This window comes from Salvelinus namaycush, chromosome 4 (assembly GCF_016432855.1).
Source record: "Salvelinus namaycush isolate Seneca chromosome 4, SaNama_1.0, whole genome shotgun sequence".
In the NCBI taxonomy this organism is placed as follows: domain Eukaryota; kingdom Metazoa; phylum Chordata; class Actinopteri; order Salmoniformes; family Salmonidae; genus Salvelinus; species Salvelinus namaycush.
In genome coordinates, this window is record NC_052310.1 from 83,914,057 (window position 1) to 83,930,511 (window position 16,455).

Consider the following 16,455-nt stretch of genomic DNA (forward strand, 5'->3'; position numbering starts at 1 on the left):
ACAGCATTACAAGTCAATAGCTCGGTTTACACCTTGGTTTTATAATGGTGGACTTAACCAACAGCATTACAAGTCAATAGCTCGGTTTACACCTTGGTTTTATAATGGTGGACTTAAGCAACAGCATTACAAGTCAATAGCTCGGTTTACACCTTGGTTTTATAATGGTGGACTTAACCAACAGCATTACAAGTCAATAGCTCGGTTTACACCTTGGTTCTATAATGGTGGACTTAACCAACAGCATTGCAAGTCAATAGCTCGGTTTACACCTTGGTTCTATAATGGTGGACTTAACCAACAGCATTGCAAGTCAATAGCTCGGTTTACACCTTGGTTTTATAATGGTGGACTTAACCAACAGCATTACAAGTCAATAGCTCGGTTTACACCTTGGTTCTATAATGGTGGACTTAACCAACAGCATTACAAGTCAATAGCTCGGTTTACACCTTGGTTTTATAATGGTGGACTTAACCAACAGCATTGCAAGTCAATAGCTCGGTTTACACCTTGGTTCTATAATGGTGGACTTAACCAACAGCATTACAAGTCAATAGCTCGGTTTACACCTTGGTTTTATAATGGTGGACTTAACCAACAGCATTACAAGTCAATAGCTCGGTTTACACCTTGGTTTTATAATGGTGGACTTAACCAACAGCATTGCAAGTCAATAGCTCGGTTTACACCTTGGTTTTATAATGGTGGACTTAACCAACAGCATTACAAGTCAATAGCTCGGTTTACATCCAATTGGCGACAGATCGTCATGTGAATAATCCTAAAATCCGTATAAAGAAGTTAATATCTCCCACAAGTGGTGTGATTCCACCAAACGGACTTGTTGAGGATGAAAGTCAGTCCATGATGACCTAGTTTCCATGTATCGAAATAAAATCTTGTGAAGTTCAATGTGTTTCCATCGCATAGTTTTGTCACAGAAACTGTTGAGTTAAATCGCAAATGTGTCTAATCTGGTCCTGGCAGGTGCGCTCTAGCCAACAGCTCACAGATACAGTGTGGGTAGGCTGTGTGGGTAGGCTGTGCAAGTAGGCTGTGCGGGTATGCTGTGCGGGTAGGCAGTGTGGGTAGACTGTGTGGGTAGGCTGTGTGGGTAGGCTGTGCGGGTAGGCTGTGCAAGTAGGCTGTGCGGGTAGACTGTGCGGGTAGGCTGTGTGGGTAGGCTATGCAAGTAGGCTTTGTGGGTAGGCTATGTAAGTAGGCAGTGTGGGTAGGCTATGTGGGTAGGCTGTGCGGGTAGGCTGTGCTGGTAGGCTGTGTGGGTAGGCTGTGCGGGTAGGCTGTGCGGGTAGGCTGTGTGGGTAGGCTGTGTGGGTAGGCTGTGTGGGTAGGCTTGTCTACATAATGAGATTATTATAGATAGGAGCAAGATTATTTTTATTTGTCAAAAGGCAGTCATGTATCGATGATCATGTCACCAGAATAAGACCCTGGATATTTATTGTAAAGGAGCATCAAGCTCAGCACCGTGCTCTTTCACCCCCCTGTGAAGTTCATCACAACATGTTTCATCTGTAGACTAATAAACTGCATGGTTTCCTGAGTCGTAGTGGGAGGAACACACAACATGTTTCATCTGTAGACTAATAAACTGCATGGTTTCCTGAGTCGTAGTGGGAGGACCACACAACATGTTTCATCTGTAGCCTAATAAACTGCATGGTTTCCTGAGTCGTAGTGGGAGGACCACACAACATGTTTCATCTGTAGTCTAATAAACTGCATGGTTTCCTGAGTCGTAGTGGGAGGACCACACAACATGTTTCATCTGTAGTCTAATAAACTGCATGGTTTCCTGAGTCGTAGTGGGAGGACCACACAACATGTTTCATCTGTAGCCTAATAAACTGCATGGTTTCCTGAGTCGTAGTGGGAGGACCACACAACATGTTTCATCTGTAGTCTAATAAACTGCATGGTTTCCTGAGTCGTAGTGGGAGGACCACACAACATGTTTCATCTGTAGCCTAATAAACTGCATGGTTTCCTGAGTCGTAGTGGGAGGACCACACAACATGTTTCATCTGTAGACTAATAAACAGCATGGTTTCCTGAGTCGTAGTGGGAGGACCACACAACATGTTTCATCTGTAGTCTAATAAACTGCATGGTTTCCTGAGTCGTAGTGGGAGGACCACACAACATGTTTCATCTGTAGTCTAATAAACTGCATGGTTTCCTGAGTCGTAGTGGGAGGACCACACAACATGTTTCATCTGTAGTCTAATAAACTGCATGGTTTCCTGAGTCGTAGTGGGAGGACCACACAACATGTTTCATCTGTAGCCTAATAAACTGCATGGTTTCCTGAGTCGTAGTGGGAGGACCACACAACATGTTTCATCTGTAGCCTAATAAACTGCATGGTTTCCTGAGTCGTAGTGGGAGGACCACACAACATGTTTCATCTGTAGTCTAATAAACTGCATGGTTTCCTGAGTCGTAGTGGGAGGACCACACAACATGTTTCATCTGTAGTCTAATAAACTGCATGGTTTCCTGAGTCGTAGTGGGAGGACCACACAACATGTTTCATCTGTAGTCTAATAAACTGCATGTTTTCCTGAGTCGTAGTGGGAGGACCACACAACATGTTTCATCTGTAGTCTAATAAACTGCATGGTTTCCTGAGTCGTAGTGGGAGGACCACACACCATGTTTCATCTGTAGACTAATAAACTGTATGGTTTCCTGAGTCGTAGTGGGAGGACCACACAACATGTTTCATCTGTAGCCTAATAAACTGCATGGTTTCCTGAGTCGTAGTGGGAGGACCACACAACATGTCATCGCATGACTTCAAGTTGACTTCGATATGATGGTTATTATATCAATATTTGTGCATTTTACAGACACGAAAAGGTCCCACCATGTCGAATGAACAAATGATCTGTCTGCTAACTGTTTTCATCACAAATGTCATGATAAAAAAAAAGAAAATGTATATGTATGACCTGTGGATGGAAACCTGGTTATTGACAGTGTTTGAGAGTGAAGGGGAGAAGAGAACAGAAAAACAAGGTGAGAAGATGAGACAAGACAAGAGACAGGTCCAGAGGTAGGACTCACCTCTTGGTCAGGTAGCTGGTAAAATTCTTTCCAAACCCGATGACGCCCCAGTACTCTCCGTTATAGGCCCCTGCAAAAGCCTCGGCGTGGGACAGGTTCACCTAGGGCATGGAGGGACAGGGGACACCATCAGTGACTATAGCTAGGTCTTAAATTACACCCTATTCCTCCATCTAGTGGACTACTTCCCAGTGAGCACGGTCCAATGCCTTTGTCCATTGATGTTGAAATTTGGTCCGTCCACCCTGGCTTTGATTTCAACGACCACAGACAACGTTTTCTGGTCACCTCTGTACCGGCCTTAATTTCAACGTCCAAAGACATCCGGTCCAGCCTCAATTTGGTCCCAAAAAAGTGTACTCTACTGTACTGTCCAAACTTGTGAAACAGACATTATGATTGGTTAAGATTTGGTCCGGTTCGGACCAACCAAATGTGGTCTTTATTTGGGGGCGGAGCTCATTAGAATAATGTTCATTTCCAGATTTACATGTTGGTAATTCAGCAGACGCTCTTATCCAGAGAGACTTTCAGTCAGAGCATTCAACTAATGTAGATAAACAACAACATGTCACAGTCAAAGCAACAACAAAAGAAAAAACCAAGACGAATGTATTGATAAAATGCACCTTGTTCAAATAAAGGTTCAATTTTTTTTTTAAGTCCTAAAGAGATTTACACGGTTATCAAAACGTCACACCAGGGTAAACCTACACGAAACACAGCCCTTATTTTAAGTGTTTCTGAAATCCCCTTTGGTAATAAATGAATGGTGGAAAAATGATTGGAACCAATTCCCTGTTTGACAGCGAGGTTTTATGGGTATTATGACTCATAATGTGTCTTTTAGACATCATTTTGCTCACTGGATTTTGACCAGGAGGACAGTGTGGTAGCTGCTCAAACTGTGTCTCCGTACTGTAATAACAAAACACACCTTTTAAAGGTGAATTATGGAGGTCGCTCTGAAAGTGCTTTTGCTTGGCTTGTTTCTGTACAGACACACAGCACATGAACGTGTTCTTGGATAAAGAGCAGCGCAGAAGTGAAACCAGCTTCCTAGAGGTAAACAGGTAGTGAGTGTAGAGTGAAACTCTTGTTACTTCCTCTTCTAGGCCCCTCCTCCACAACAAACTCTGTCTGACCCCATAATACCGAACAAACAGACATTTAGTTCGCCTCCAGACTGAAACAGGGAGGGACAACCTGAACTTGTCCAATAAGAAACGCTTGTTTTTCCTTTTCCGTGGCAAAACGCTTTGCTACGGTATGCAATAATGAATGCCTCCCAGTTGATTGGTCCAGTACCTGTTGCACGCTGGAGTTGTCCAGGAAGGAGAGCAGGGATTGGCTGAAGGAGCTGGAGGAGGTCTCATTGTTGACTACAGCCACCTGTATTTCTTTGGGGTCTCCTCCGATACACAGACACATGAGAGAGATCTGGATGACTGGCAGCAGGAACTGGAAACACAGGGACCTGGACAGATACCAGACACTGGGTCAAATACTATTGGAAATCTTTCATGCTCATTCTACTACTACTCCTCTTCGTCATCATCCTCTGCCTCCTCCTCCTCCTCCTCATTATCCTCACCATCATTATAATCGTTATCATCCTCATAAACACCATCACCCTTCATCATCATCACCACCACTACCATTAGCACTATCACCCTCCATCACCCCCCCACCACTGTCATTATAATCATTATCATACTCACCACCACCATCATTATAATCATTATCATCCTCATAAACACCATCACCCTTCATCATCATCACCACCACTACCATTAGCACTACCACCCTTCATCACCCCCCCACCACCACCACCATCATAATCCTCACCACCATCACCCCCCTTCATCAAATCACTACCACCACCATCATCCTCCTCACCCTGGCATTCTCTTCATCCGCACCACGGTCTTAATCATCAGAGCTGCGATGTTCCTCCACTTTGGCATCACATGCCTGACTCGTACCTTCCAGTCCGCTACACACACACACAGTTTAAGCAGCAATGTTCAGCAATGTTCAGCAATGTTCGTCTACAGTGTAGTGTCCATACAACCCTACATTTACCTGAGTATATACAGTATAGTGTCCATACAACCCTACATTTACCTGAGTATATACAGTGTAGTGTCTATACAACCCTACATTTACCTGAGTATATACAGTGTAGTGTCCATACAACCCTACATTTACCTGAGTATATACAGTGTAGTGTCTATACAACCCTACATTTACCTGAGTATATACAGTGTAGTGTCCATACAACCCTACATTTACCTGAGTATATACAGTGTAGTGTCTATACAACCCTACATTTACCTGAGTATATACAGTGTAGTGTCCATACAACCCTACATTTACCTGAGTATATACAGTGTAGTGTCCATACAACCCTACATTTACCTGAGTATATACAGTGTAGTGCCCACACAACCCTACATTTACCTGAGTATATACAGTGTAGTGGCCATACAACCCTACATGTACCTGAGTATATACAGTGTAGTGTCCATACAACCCTACATTTACCTGAGTATATACAGTGTAGTGTCCACACAACCCTACATTTACCTGAGTATATACAGTGTAGTGTCTATACAACCCTACATTTACCTGAGTATATACAGTGTAGTGTCCATACAACCCTACATTTACCTGAGTATATACAGTGTAGTGTCCACACAACCCTACATTTACCTGAGTATATACAGTGTAGTGTCTATACAACCCTACATTTACCTGAGTATATACAGTGTAGTGTCTATACCACCCTACATTTACCTGAGTATATACAGTGTAGTGTCCATACAACCCTACATTTACCTGAGTATATACAGTGTAGTGTCCATACAACCCTACATTTACCTGAGTATATACAGTGTAGTGTCCATAAAACCCTACATTTACCTGAGTATATACAGTGTAGTGTCCATACAACCCTACATTTACCTGAGTATATACAGTGTAGTGTCCATACAACCCTACATTTACCTGAGTATATACAGTGTAGTGTCCATACAACCCTACATTTACCTGAGTATATACAGTGTAGTGTCCATACAACCCTACATTTACCTGAGTATATACAGTGTAGTGTCCACACAACCCTACATTTACCTGAGTATATACAGTGTAGTGTCCATGCAACCCTACATTTACCTGAGTATATACAGTGTAGTGTCCATGCAACCCTACATTTACCTGAGTATATACAGTGTAGTGTCCATGCAACCCTACATTTACCTGAGTATATACAGTGTAGTGTCCATATAACCCTACATTTACCTGAGTATTTGGGAAGCTCTTCTACTGGTTCCGGTCCGGCTCCCAGGATTGGTTGACTCTCTTCCCGGCCACTCTCGAATGATTGGCTGCTCTCTAGTACCCCGCCCAGAGGGGAGGTGCTGTGTTTGGAGCCCACCTGGTCTGAGGTCTCACACAGCTGCAGGAAGGCTTTCTCCAGGGTCTGCAGTGGGTGGATGGGGCAGCAGAGGAGATAGACAACACAGTCAATTGAACACACAGATAACACAGTCAAGGGTTTATATGATCAGTGGTCAACACAGAAAGCAGTCAACACAGTCAGATGTCTCACACAGCTGTAGGAAAGCTTTCTCCAAAGTCTGCAGTGATTGGATGGTAGGAAGCAATAGGGTCAATGTAGGGTTACTGTTAACAGGACTGTTGTCTAGTGGTGATGAAGGGTTACTGTTAACAGGACTGTTGTCTAGTGGTGATAAAGGGTTACTGTTGTCTAGTGGTGATGAAGGGTTACTGTTAACAGGACTGTTGTCTAGTGGTGATGAAGGGCTACTGCATACAGGACTGTTGTCTAGTGGTGATGAAGGGTTACTGTTAACAGGACTGTTGTCTAGTGGTGATGAAGGGTTACTGTTGTCTAGTGGTGATGAAGGGTTACTGTTGTCTAGTGGTGATAAAGGGTTACTGTTAACAGGACTGTTGTCTAGTGGTGATGAAGGGTTACTGTTAGCAGGACTGTTGTCTAGTGGTGATGAAGGGTTACTGTTAGCAGGACTGTTGTCTAGTGGTGATGAAGGGTTACTGTTAACAGGACTGTTGTCTAGTGGTGATGAAGGGTTACTGTTAACAGGACTGTTGTCTAGTGATGATGAAGGGTTACTGTTAGCAGGACTGTTGTCTAGTGGTGATGAAGGGTTACTGTTGTCTAGTGGTGATGAAGGGTTACTGTTGTCTAGTGGTGATAAAGGGTTACTGTTAGCAGGACTGTTGTCTAGTGGTGATGAAGGGTTACTGTTAGCAGGACTGTTGTCTAGTGGTGATGAAGGGCTACTGTTAGCAGGACTGTTGTCTAGTGGTGATGAAGGGTTACTGTTAACAGGACTGTTGTCTAGTGGTGATGAAGGGTTACTGTTGTCTAGTGGTGATGAAGGGTTACTGTTAGCAGGACTGTTGTCTAGTGGTGATGAAGGGTTACTGTTGTCTAGTGGTGATGAAGGGTTACTGTTAGCAGGACTGTTGTCTAGTGGTGATGAAGGGTTACTGTTAGCAGGACTGTTGTCTAGTGGTGATGAAGGGTTACTGTTGTCTAGTGGTGATGAAGGGTTACTGTTAACAGGACTGTTGTCTAGTGGTGATGAAGGGTTACTGTTAACAGGACTGTTGTCTAGTGGTGATGAAGGGTTACTGTTAACAGGACTGTTGTCTAGTGGTGATGAAGGGCTACTGTTAACAGGACTGTTGTCTAGTGGTGATGAAGGGTTACTGTTGTCTAGTGGTGATGAAGGGCTACTGCATACAGGACTGTTGTCTAGTGGTGATGAAGGGTTACTGTTAACAGGACTGTTGTCTAGTGGTGATGAAGGGTTACTGTTAACAGGACTGTTGTCTAGTGGTGATGAAGGGTTACTGTTAACAGGACTGTTGTCTAGTGGTGATGAAGGGCTACTGTTAAAAGGACTGTTGTCTAGTGGTGATGAAGGGTTACTGTTGTCTAGTGGTGATGAAGGGCTACTGCATACAGGACTGTTGTCTAGTGGTGATGAAGGGTTACTGTTGTCTAGTGGTGATGAAGGGTTACTGTTAACAGGACTGTTGTCTAGTGGTGATGAAGGGTTACTGTTGTCTAGTGGTGATGAAGGGTTACTGTTGTCTAGTGGTGATGAAGGGTTACTGTTAACAGGACTGTTGTCTAGTGGTGATGAAGGGTTACTGTTGTCTAGTGGTGATGAAGGGTTACTGTTGTCTAGTGGTGATGAAGGGTTACTGTTAACAGGACTGTTGTCTAGTGGTGATGAAGGGTTACTGTTGTCTAGTGGTGATGAAGGGTTACTGTTAACAGGACTGTTGTCTAGTGGTGATGAAGGGTTACTGTTGTCTAGTGGTGATGAAGGGTTACTGTTAACAGGACTGTTGTCTAGTGGTGATGAAGGGTTACTGTTAGCAGGACTGTTGTCTAGTGGTGATGAAGGGTTACTGTTAACAGGACTGTTGTCTAGTGGTGATGAAGGGTTACTGTTAGCAGGACTGTTGTCTAGTGGTGATGAAGGGTTACTGTTGTCTAGTGGTGATGAAGGGTTACTGTTAACAGGACTGTTGTCTAGTGGTGATGAAGGGTTATGTTAACAGGACTGTTGTCTAGTGGTGATGAAGGGTTACTGTTGTCTAGTGGTGATGAAGGGATACTGTTAACAGGACTGTTGTCTAGTGGTGATGAAGGGTTACTGTTAGCAGGACTTTGTCTAGTGGTGATGAAGGGTTACTGTTAGCAGGACTGTGTCTAGTGGTGATGAAGGGTTACACTGTATATTTATTCGAATATTTGTTAACACTTGTCCTCTCTGTTCAGGTAGCTTTATTCTTCGCACTCATTATGGAAAGATGAATAGGTGTAACACTGTCCTCCTGTCAGTACTTAAGTCAACTAGATGGAGAATAGGGTGTAACACTGTCCTCCTCTGGTCAGACTTATCCACTAGATGGAGGAATAGGGTGTACCATGTCCTCCTGGTCAGACTTAGTCCACTAATGGGAGGAATAGGTGTAACACTGTCCTCCTGGTCAAGTAGTCCACTAGATGAGGAATGGGTGTAACCCTGTCCTCCTGGTGAGACTAGGTCCCCACTAGATGGAAATAGGGTGTAACACTGTCCTCCTGGTCAGAGTAGTCCCTAGATGGGAGGAATAGGTGTAACACTGTCCTCCTGGTCAGACTTAGTCACTAGATGGAGGAATAGGGTGTAACACTGTCCTCCTGTCAGACCTTAGCCCACTAGATGGAGGAATAGGGTGTACACTTGTCCTCCTGGTCAGACTTAGTCCACTAGATGTAGAAAATAGGGTGTAACACGGTCCTCCTGGTCAGAAGTAGTCCCTAGATGGAGGAATAGGGTGTAATTTAAGACCTACTATAGTCACTGATGGTGTCCCCTGTCCCTCCTGCCCTAGGTGACCTGTCCCAGCGAGGCTTTTGCAGGGGCCTATAACGGAGAGTACTGGGGCGTCATCGGGTTTGGAAATAATTTTACCAGCTACCTGACCAAGAGGTGAGTCCTACCTCTGGACCTGTCTCTTGTCTAGTCTCATCTTCTTCCCTTGTTCTTCTATTCTCCTCTCTTCTCTTCTCTTCTGTTCTCATGCCTTCTCTCTCCTCTCCTCTCCTCTCCTCTCCTCTCCTCTCCTCTCCTCTCCTCTCCTCTCCTCTCCTCTCCTCTCCTCTCCTCTCCTCTCCTCTCCTCTCCTCTCCTCTCCTCTCCTCTCCTCTCCTCTCCTCTCCTCTCCTCCTCTTCTTGCCTCTTCTATCTCTTCTCTTAAATCACTGTCCATGACTGTCCATACTGCCATGTGACAAAGCATTCCACTGTCTTACACACACATGGACACACCCACCCACACACAGACAGACAGACAGACAGACGGACAGACGGACGACGGACGGACGGACGGACGGACGGACGGACGGACGGACGGACGGACGGACGGACGGACGGACAGACGGACAGACGGACAGACGGACAGACGGACAGTGATGTCAACAAGGCATCTAACATGTGATGATGACTCTGTGGTGAGGAAGGGTACAGTAATATCTTCAGGAACCAATCACATCACTACAGTCACCAGTATGTCTCTGTGACAGTGTGCATCTGCATGGATGCCTCTTCACATACGTGTGTGTGTGTGTGTGTGTGTGTGTGTGTGTGTGTGTGTGTGTGTGTGTGTGTGTGTGTGTGTGTGTGTGTGTGTGTGTGTGTGTGTGTGTGTGTGTGCTGTGTGTGTGTGCGTGTTGTCTTACATCAGCCGTGAATTGGAAGTCTGGTCTTGCCTGTTGATCAGGCCGACCAGGTAGCTTACTGCATGCACACACAGTGTTCTGTATCATGTCTGCTCTGTGGTGTGTGTTGTATTATACAGGATCCTTACTGTATCATGTCTCTGTGGTGTGTGTTGTATTATACAGGATCCTTACTGTATCATGTCTCTGTGGTGTGTGTTGTATTTTACAGGATCCTTACTGTATCATGTCTCTGTGGTGTGTGTTGTATTATACAGGATCCTACTGTATCATGTCTCTGTGGTGTGTGTTGTATTATACAGGATCCTACTGTATCATGTCTCTGTGGTGTGTTTGTGTTATACAGGATCCTACTGTATCATGTCTCTGTGTGTGTGTTTGTTTATACAGGATCCTTACTGTATCATGTCTCTGTGGTGTGTGTTGTATTATACAGGATCCTTACTGTATCATGTCTCTGTGGTGTGTTTGTTATACAGATCCTTACTGTACATGTCTCTGTGGTGTGTGTTGTATTATACAGGATCCTTACTGTATCATGTCTCTGTGGTGTGGTGTTGTGTTATACAGGATCCTTACTGTATCATGTCTCTGTGGTGTTGGTTGTTATACAGGATCCTTACTGTATCATGTCTCTGTGGTTGTGTTTTGTATTATACGGATCCTTACTGTATCATGTCTCTGTGGTGTGTGTTGTATTATACAGGATCCTTACTGTATCATGTCTCTGTGGTGTGTGTTGTATTATACAGGATCCTTACTGTATCATGTCTCTGTGGTGTGTGTTGTACTATACAGGATCCTTACTGTATCATGTCTCTGTGGTGTGTGTTGTATTATACAGGATCCTTACTGTATCATGTCTCTGTGGTGTGTGTTGTGTTTACAGGATCCTTACTGTATCTGTCTCTGTGGTGTGTGTTGTATTATACAGGATCCCTTACTGTATCATGTCTCTGTGGTGTGTGTTGTATTATACAGATCCTTACTGTATCATGTCTCTGTGGTGTGTGTTGTATTATACAGGATCCTTACTGTATCATGTCTCTGGGTGTGGTGTTGTATTATACAGGATCCTTACTGTACCATGTCTCTGTGGTGTGTGTTTGTTTACACAGGATCCTTACGTATCAGTCTCTGTGTGTGTGTGTTGTATTATACAGGATCCTTACTGTATCATGTCTGTTCTGTGGTGTGTGTTGTATTATACAGGATCCTTACTGTATCATGTCTCTGTGGTGTGTGTTGTATTATACAGGATCCTTACTGTATCATGTCTCTGTGGTGTGTGTTGTGTTATACAGGATCCTTACTGTATCATGTCTCTGTGTGTGTGTTGTGTTTATACAGGATCCTTACTGTATCATGTTCTCTGTGGTGTGTGTTGTATTATACAGATCCTTACTGTATCAGTCTCTGTGTGTGTGTTTGTATTATACAGGATCCTTACTGTATCATGTCTCTGTGGTGTGTGTTTATATATACAGGATCCTTACTGTAATCATGTCTCTGTGGTGTGTGTTGTATTATACAGGATCCTACTGTATCATGTCTCTGTGGTGTGTGTTGTGTTATACAGGATCCTTACTGTATCATGTCTCTGTGGTGTGTGTTGTATATACAGGATCCTTACTGTATCATTGTCTCTGTGGTGTGTGTTGATTATACAGGATCCTTACTGATCATGTCTCTGTGGTGTGTTGTTTATACAGGATCCTACTGTATCATGTCTCTGTGGTGTGTGTTGTATTATACAGGATCCTTCTGTATCATGTCTCTGTGGTGTGTGTTGTATTATACTGGATCCTTACTGTATCATGTCTCTGTGGTGTGGTGTTGTATTATACAGGATCCTTACTGTATCAGTCTCTGTGGTGTGTGTTGTACTATTACAGGATCCTTACTGTATCATGTCTCTGTGGTGTGTGTTTTATTATACAGGATCCTTACTTATCATGTCTCTGTGGTGTGTGTTGTATTATACAGGATCCTTACTGTATCATGTCTCTGTGGTGTGTGTTGTATTATACAGGATCCTTACTGTATCATGTCTCTGTGTGTGTGTTGTATTATACAGGATCCTTACGTATCATGTCTCTGTGGTGTGTTGTTGTATATACAGGATCTTACTGTATCATGTCTCTGTGGTGTGGTGTTGTATTATACAGGATCCTTACTGTACCATGTCTCTGTGGTGTGTGTTGTGTTATACAGGATCCTTACTGTATCATGTCTCCTGTGGTGTGTGTTGTATTATACAGGATCCTTACTGTATCATGTCTGTTCTGTGTGTGTGTTTTGTATTATACAGGATCCTTACTGTATCATGTCTCTGTGGTGTGTGTTGTATTATACAGGATCCTTACTGTATCATGTCTCTGTGGTGTGTGTTGTGTTATACAGGATCCTACTGTATCATGTCTCTGTGTGTGTGTGTGTTATACAGGTCCTTACTGTATCATGTTTGCTCTGTGGTGCTGTGTTGTATTATACAGGATCCTTACTGTATCATGTCTCTGTGGTGTGTGTTGTGTTATACAGGATCCTTACTGTATCATGTCTCTTGTGGTGTTGTTGTGTTATAACAGGATCCTTACTGTATCATGTCTCTGTGGTGTGTGTTGTATTATACAGGATCCTTACTGTATCATGTTTGCTCTGTGGTGTTTTGTTGTATTATACAGGATCCTTACGTATCATGTCTCTGTGGTGTGTGTTGTATTATACAGGATCCTTACTGTATCATGTCTCTGTGTGTGTGTTGTGTATACAGGATCCTTACTGTTATCTGTCTCTGTGGTGTGTGTTGTATTATACAGGATCCTTACGTATCATGTTTGCTCTGTGGTGTGTGTTGTATTTTACAGGATCCTTACTGTATCATGTCTCTGTGGGTGTGTTGTGTTATACAGGATCCTTACTGTATCATGTCTCTGTGGTGTGTGTTGTATTATACAGGATCCTTACTGTATCATGTCTGCTCTGTGGTGTGTGTTGTATTATACAGATCCTACTGTATCATGTCTCTGTGTGTGTTGTGTTGTATTATACAGGATCCTTACTGTATCATGTCTCTGTGGTGTGTGTTGTATTATACAGTGTCCTTACTGTATCATGTCTCTGTGGTGTGTGTTGTTTATACAGGATCCTTACTGTATCATTTCCCTGTGGTGTGTGTTGTATTATACAGGATCCTTACTGTATCATGTTTTGCTCTGTGGTGTGTGTTGTATTATACAGGATCCTTACTGTATCATGTCCTCTGTGGTTGTGTTGATTACTACAGGATCCTTACTGTATCACTTTGCTCTGTGGTTGTGTGTTGTATTATACAGGATCCTTACTGTATCATGTTCTCTGTGGTGTTTGTTTATTATACAGGATCCTTACTGTATCATGTCTCTGTGGTGTGTGTTGTGTTATACAGGATCCTTCTGTATCCATGTCTCTGTGGTGTGTGTTGTATTATACAGGATCCTTACTGTATCATGCCTCTGTGGTGTGTGTGTACTATACAGGATCCTTATGTATCATGTCTCTGTGTGTGTGTTGTTTATACAGGATCCTTACTGTATCATGCTCTGTGGTGTGTGTTGTATTATACAGATCCTTACTGTATCATGTCTCTGTGGTGTGTGTTGATTTAAACAGGATCCTTACTGTATCATGTCTCTGTGTGTGTGTTGTATTATACAGGATCCTTACTGTCCATGTCTCTGTGTGTGTGTTGTATTATACAGATCCTTACTGTATCATGTCTCTGTGGTGTGTGTTGTTTATACAGGATCCTTACTGTATCATGTCTCTGTGGTGTGTGTTGTATTATACAGGATCCTTACTGTATCATGCACTCTGTGGTGTGTGTTTGTTTATACAGGATCCTTACTGTATCATGTCTCTGTGGTGTGTGTGTATTATACAGGATCCTTACTGTTCATGTCTCTGTGGTGTTGTTGTATTATACAGGATCCTTATTGTATCATGTCTCTGTGGTGTGTGTTGTATATACAGGATCCTTACTGTATCATGTCTCTGTGGTGTGTGTTGTATTATACAGATCCTTACTGTATCATGTCTCTGGGTGTGTGTTGTATTATAGATCCTTACTGTTCATCTGCTCTGTGGTGTGTGTTGTATTATACAGATCCTTACTGTATCATGTCTCTGTGGTGTGTGTTGTATTATACAGGATCCTTACTGTATCATGTCTGTCTTGTGTGTGTTGTATTATACAGGATCCTTACTGTATCATTCTCTGTGGTGTGTGTTGTGTTATACAGGATACCTTACTGTATCATGTCTCTGTGGTGTGTGTTGTATTATACAGGTCCTTACTGTATCATGTCTCTGTGGTGTGTGTTGTGTTATACGGATCCACTGTATCTGTCTCTGTGGTGTGTGTTGTGTTATACAGGATGATCCAGCGCCAGGTCTCTAAGGAGGTAGTGGATGGAGGTTCGGTGCACGTCTGGTTGGACCTGACCAGTAAGCTTTCACTCCGCAGTCTGTTGGCGTGTGACAGTGTTCCAGAATGTACCTTCAAATAGAGTAGAATACAATACCGCTAGAATAGAACACTGTTAGAATAGAATAGATCTGAATAGAATAGAACACTGTTAGAATAGAATAGAATGCCGATAGAATAGATCTGAATAGAATAGAACACTGATAGAATACTGATAGAATATAGTTGATCTGAATAGAATAGAACACTTTTAGAATAGAATAGATCTGAATAGAATAGAACACTGTTAGAATAGAATGCCGATAGAATAGAATAGATCTGAATAGATTAGAACACTGTTAGAATATAATAGATCTGAATAGAACACTTTTAGAATAGAATAGATCTGAATAGAATAGAACACTGTTAGAATAGAATAGACCTGAATAGAATAGAACACTGTTAGAATAGAATGCCGATAGAATAGAATAGATCTGAATAGAACACTGTTAGAAAATAATAGAATGCCGATAGAATAGAACAGATCTGAATAGAATAGAACACTGTTAGAATAGAATAGATCTGAATAGATTAGAACACTGTTAGAATAGAATGTCGATAGAATAGATCTGAATAGAATAGAACACTGTTAGAATAGAATGCCAATAGAATAGCATAGATAGTTTGGCTGTGAAATTGACCTCTAGGTGTTAGTGTAACTGTTTTACAATACTGTGGGGATATTCTGAATGATGGCTCATCTCCCAAGTAATGGAAATGGATTTTGAATGCTTTTCAAAGTAAATGATTGATTAGTTTTAATCCAAATACTGTAAACGTTCAAATCATTGAAATAGATCAAACATTTTTCAAGTGATAATAGTCAAACTTATGGTGACATTGTTTTAACCTTTTAATGTATTTTCTCCAGATCGCAAATCGCCTTAATGCTTCAGAAAAAAATTAAAGATGCCTTTTGGGTACACCAGAGTTCCCTTTTTCTTTGTTTTGTCATTAGGTGACGAATATAGTGTTTTGGAAGAGTTATTTGACTTTTGAGAGTGTTAGTGTTATTATTCATATGGCTCCTGCCTCTCTGTTCCCTCCTCAGGGTTTTGTCCAGTATAAGATGAGTAGCAGGTCTTACCTGCTCTCGCTTCCTGTCAAGGTATGACAATCCCCTTAAAACCCTGGTTACGTCCAAAATGGTCCATAGGGCCGTGGTCAAAAGTAGTGTCCTATGTAGGGAATAGGGTGTCATTTGGGAAGCAGGCCCTGTGTTGATAGTATTCTGCCGTCCACATCTACTTGCCTTGCTAGTGTCTGATATAGACAAGCTGTTGTCTTCCCAAGGCCGTGGTCAAAAGTAGTGTCCTCTGTAGGGAATAGGGTGTCATTTGGGAAGCAGGCCCTGTGTTGATAGTATTCTGCCATCCACATCTACTAGCCTTGCTAGTGTCTGATATAGACAAGCTGTTGTCTTCCCAAGACCACAATGTAACCAGTATTGTTGAACGTATACAAATGTTTGATCCCTTCCTGATGAATACACAGATGTACTGTGCATAAGGGGGAAAATATTTCACTTACTATTTCTGTGTCACATTTCTCATTTTTGAACACCTTT

The 16,455-nt window shown here is 42.6% G+C and overlaps 1 protein-coding gene across 1 annotated transcript in view; it reads right to left on the reverse strand.

Annotated features, from left to right (window-relative positions):
- LOC120046034 (ABC transporter G family member 20-like) overlaps positions 1 to 16,455 on the reverse strand; it is a 45,893-nt gene that overhangs the window by 16,206 nt on the left and 13,232 nt on the right. The window contains exons 3-6 of the mRNA XM_038990945.1: positions 6,397 to 6,577; positions 4,993 to 5,089; positions 4,402 to 4,570; positions 3,094 to 3,194 (exon numbers count right to left, since the gene is read on the reverse strand). Coding sequence (XP_038846873.1) covers positions 3,094 to 3,194; positions 4,402 to 4,570; positions 4,993 to 5,089; positions 6,397 to 6,577 — 548 coding nt within the window. The remainder of the gene's footprint in view (positions 1 to 3,093; positions 3,195 to 4,401; positions 4,571 to 4,992; positions 5,090 to 6,396; positions 6,578 to 16,455) is intronic.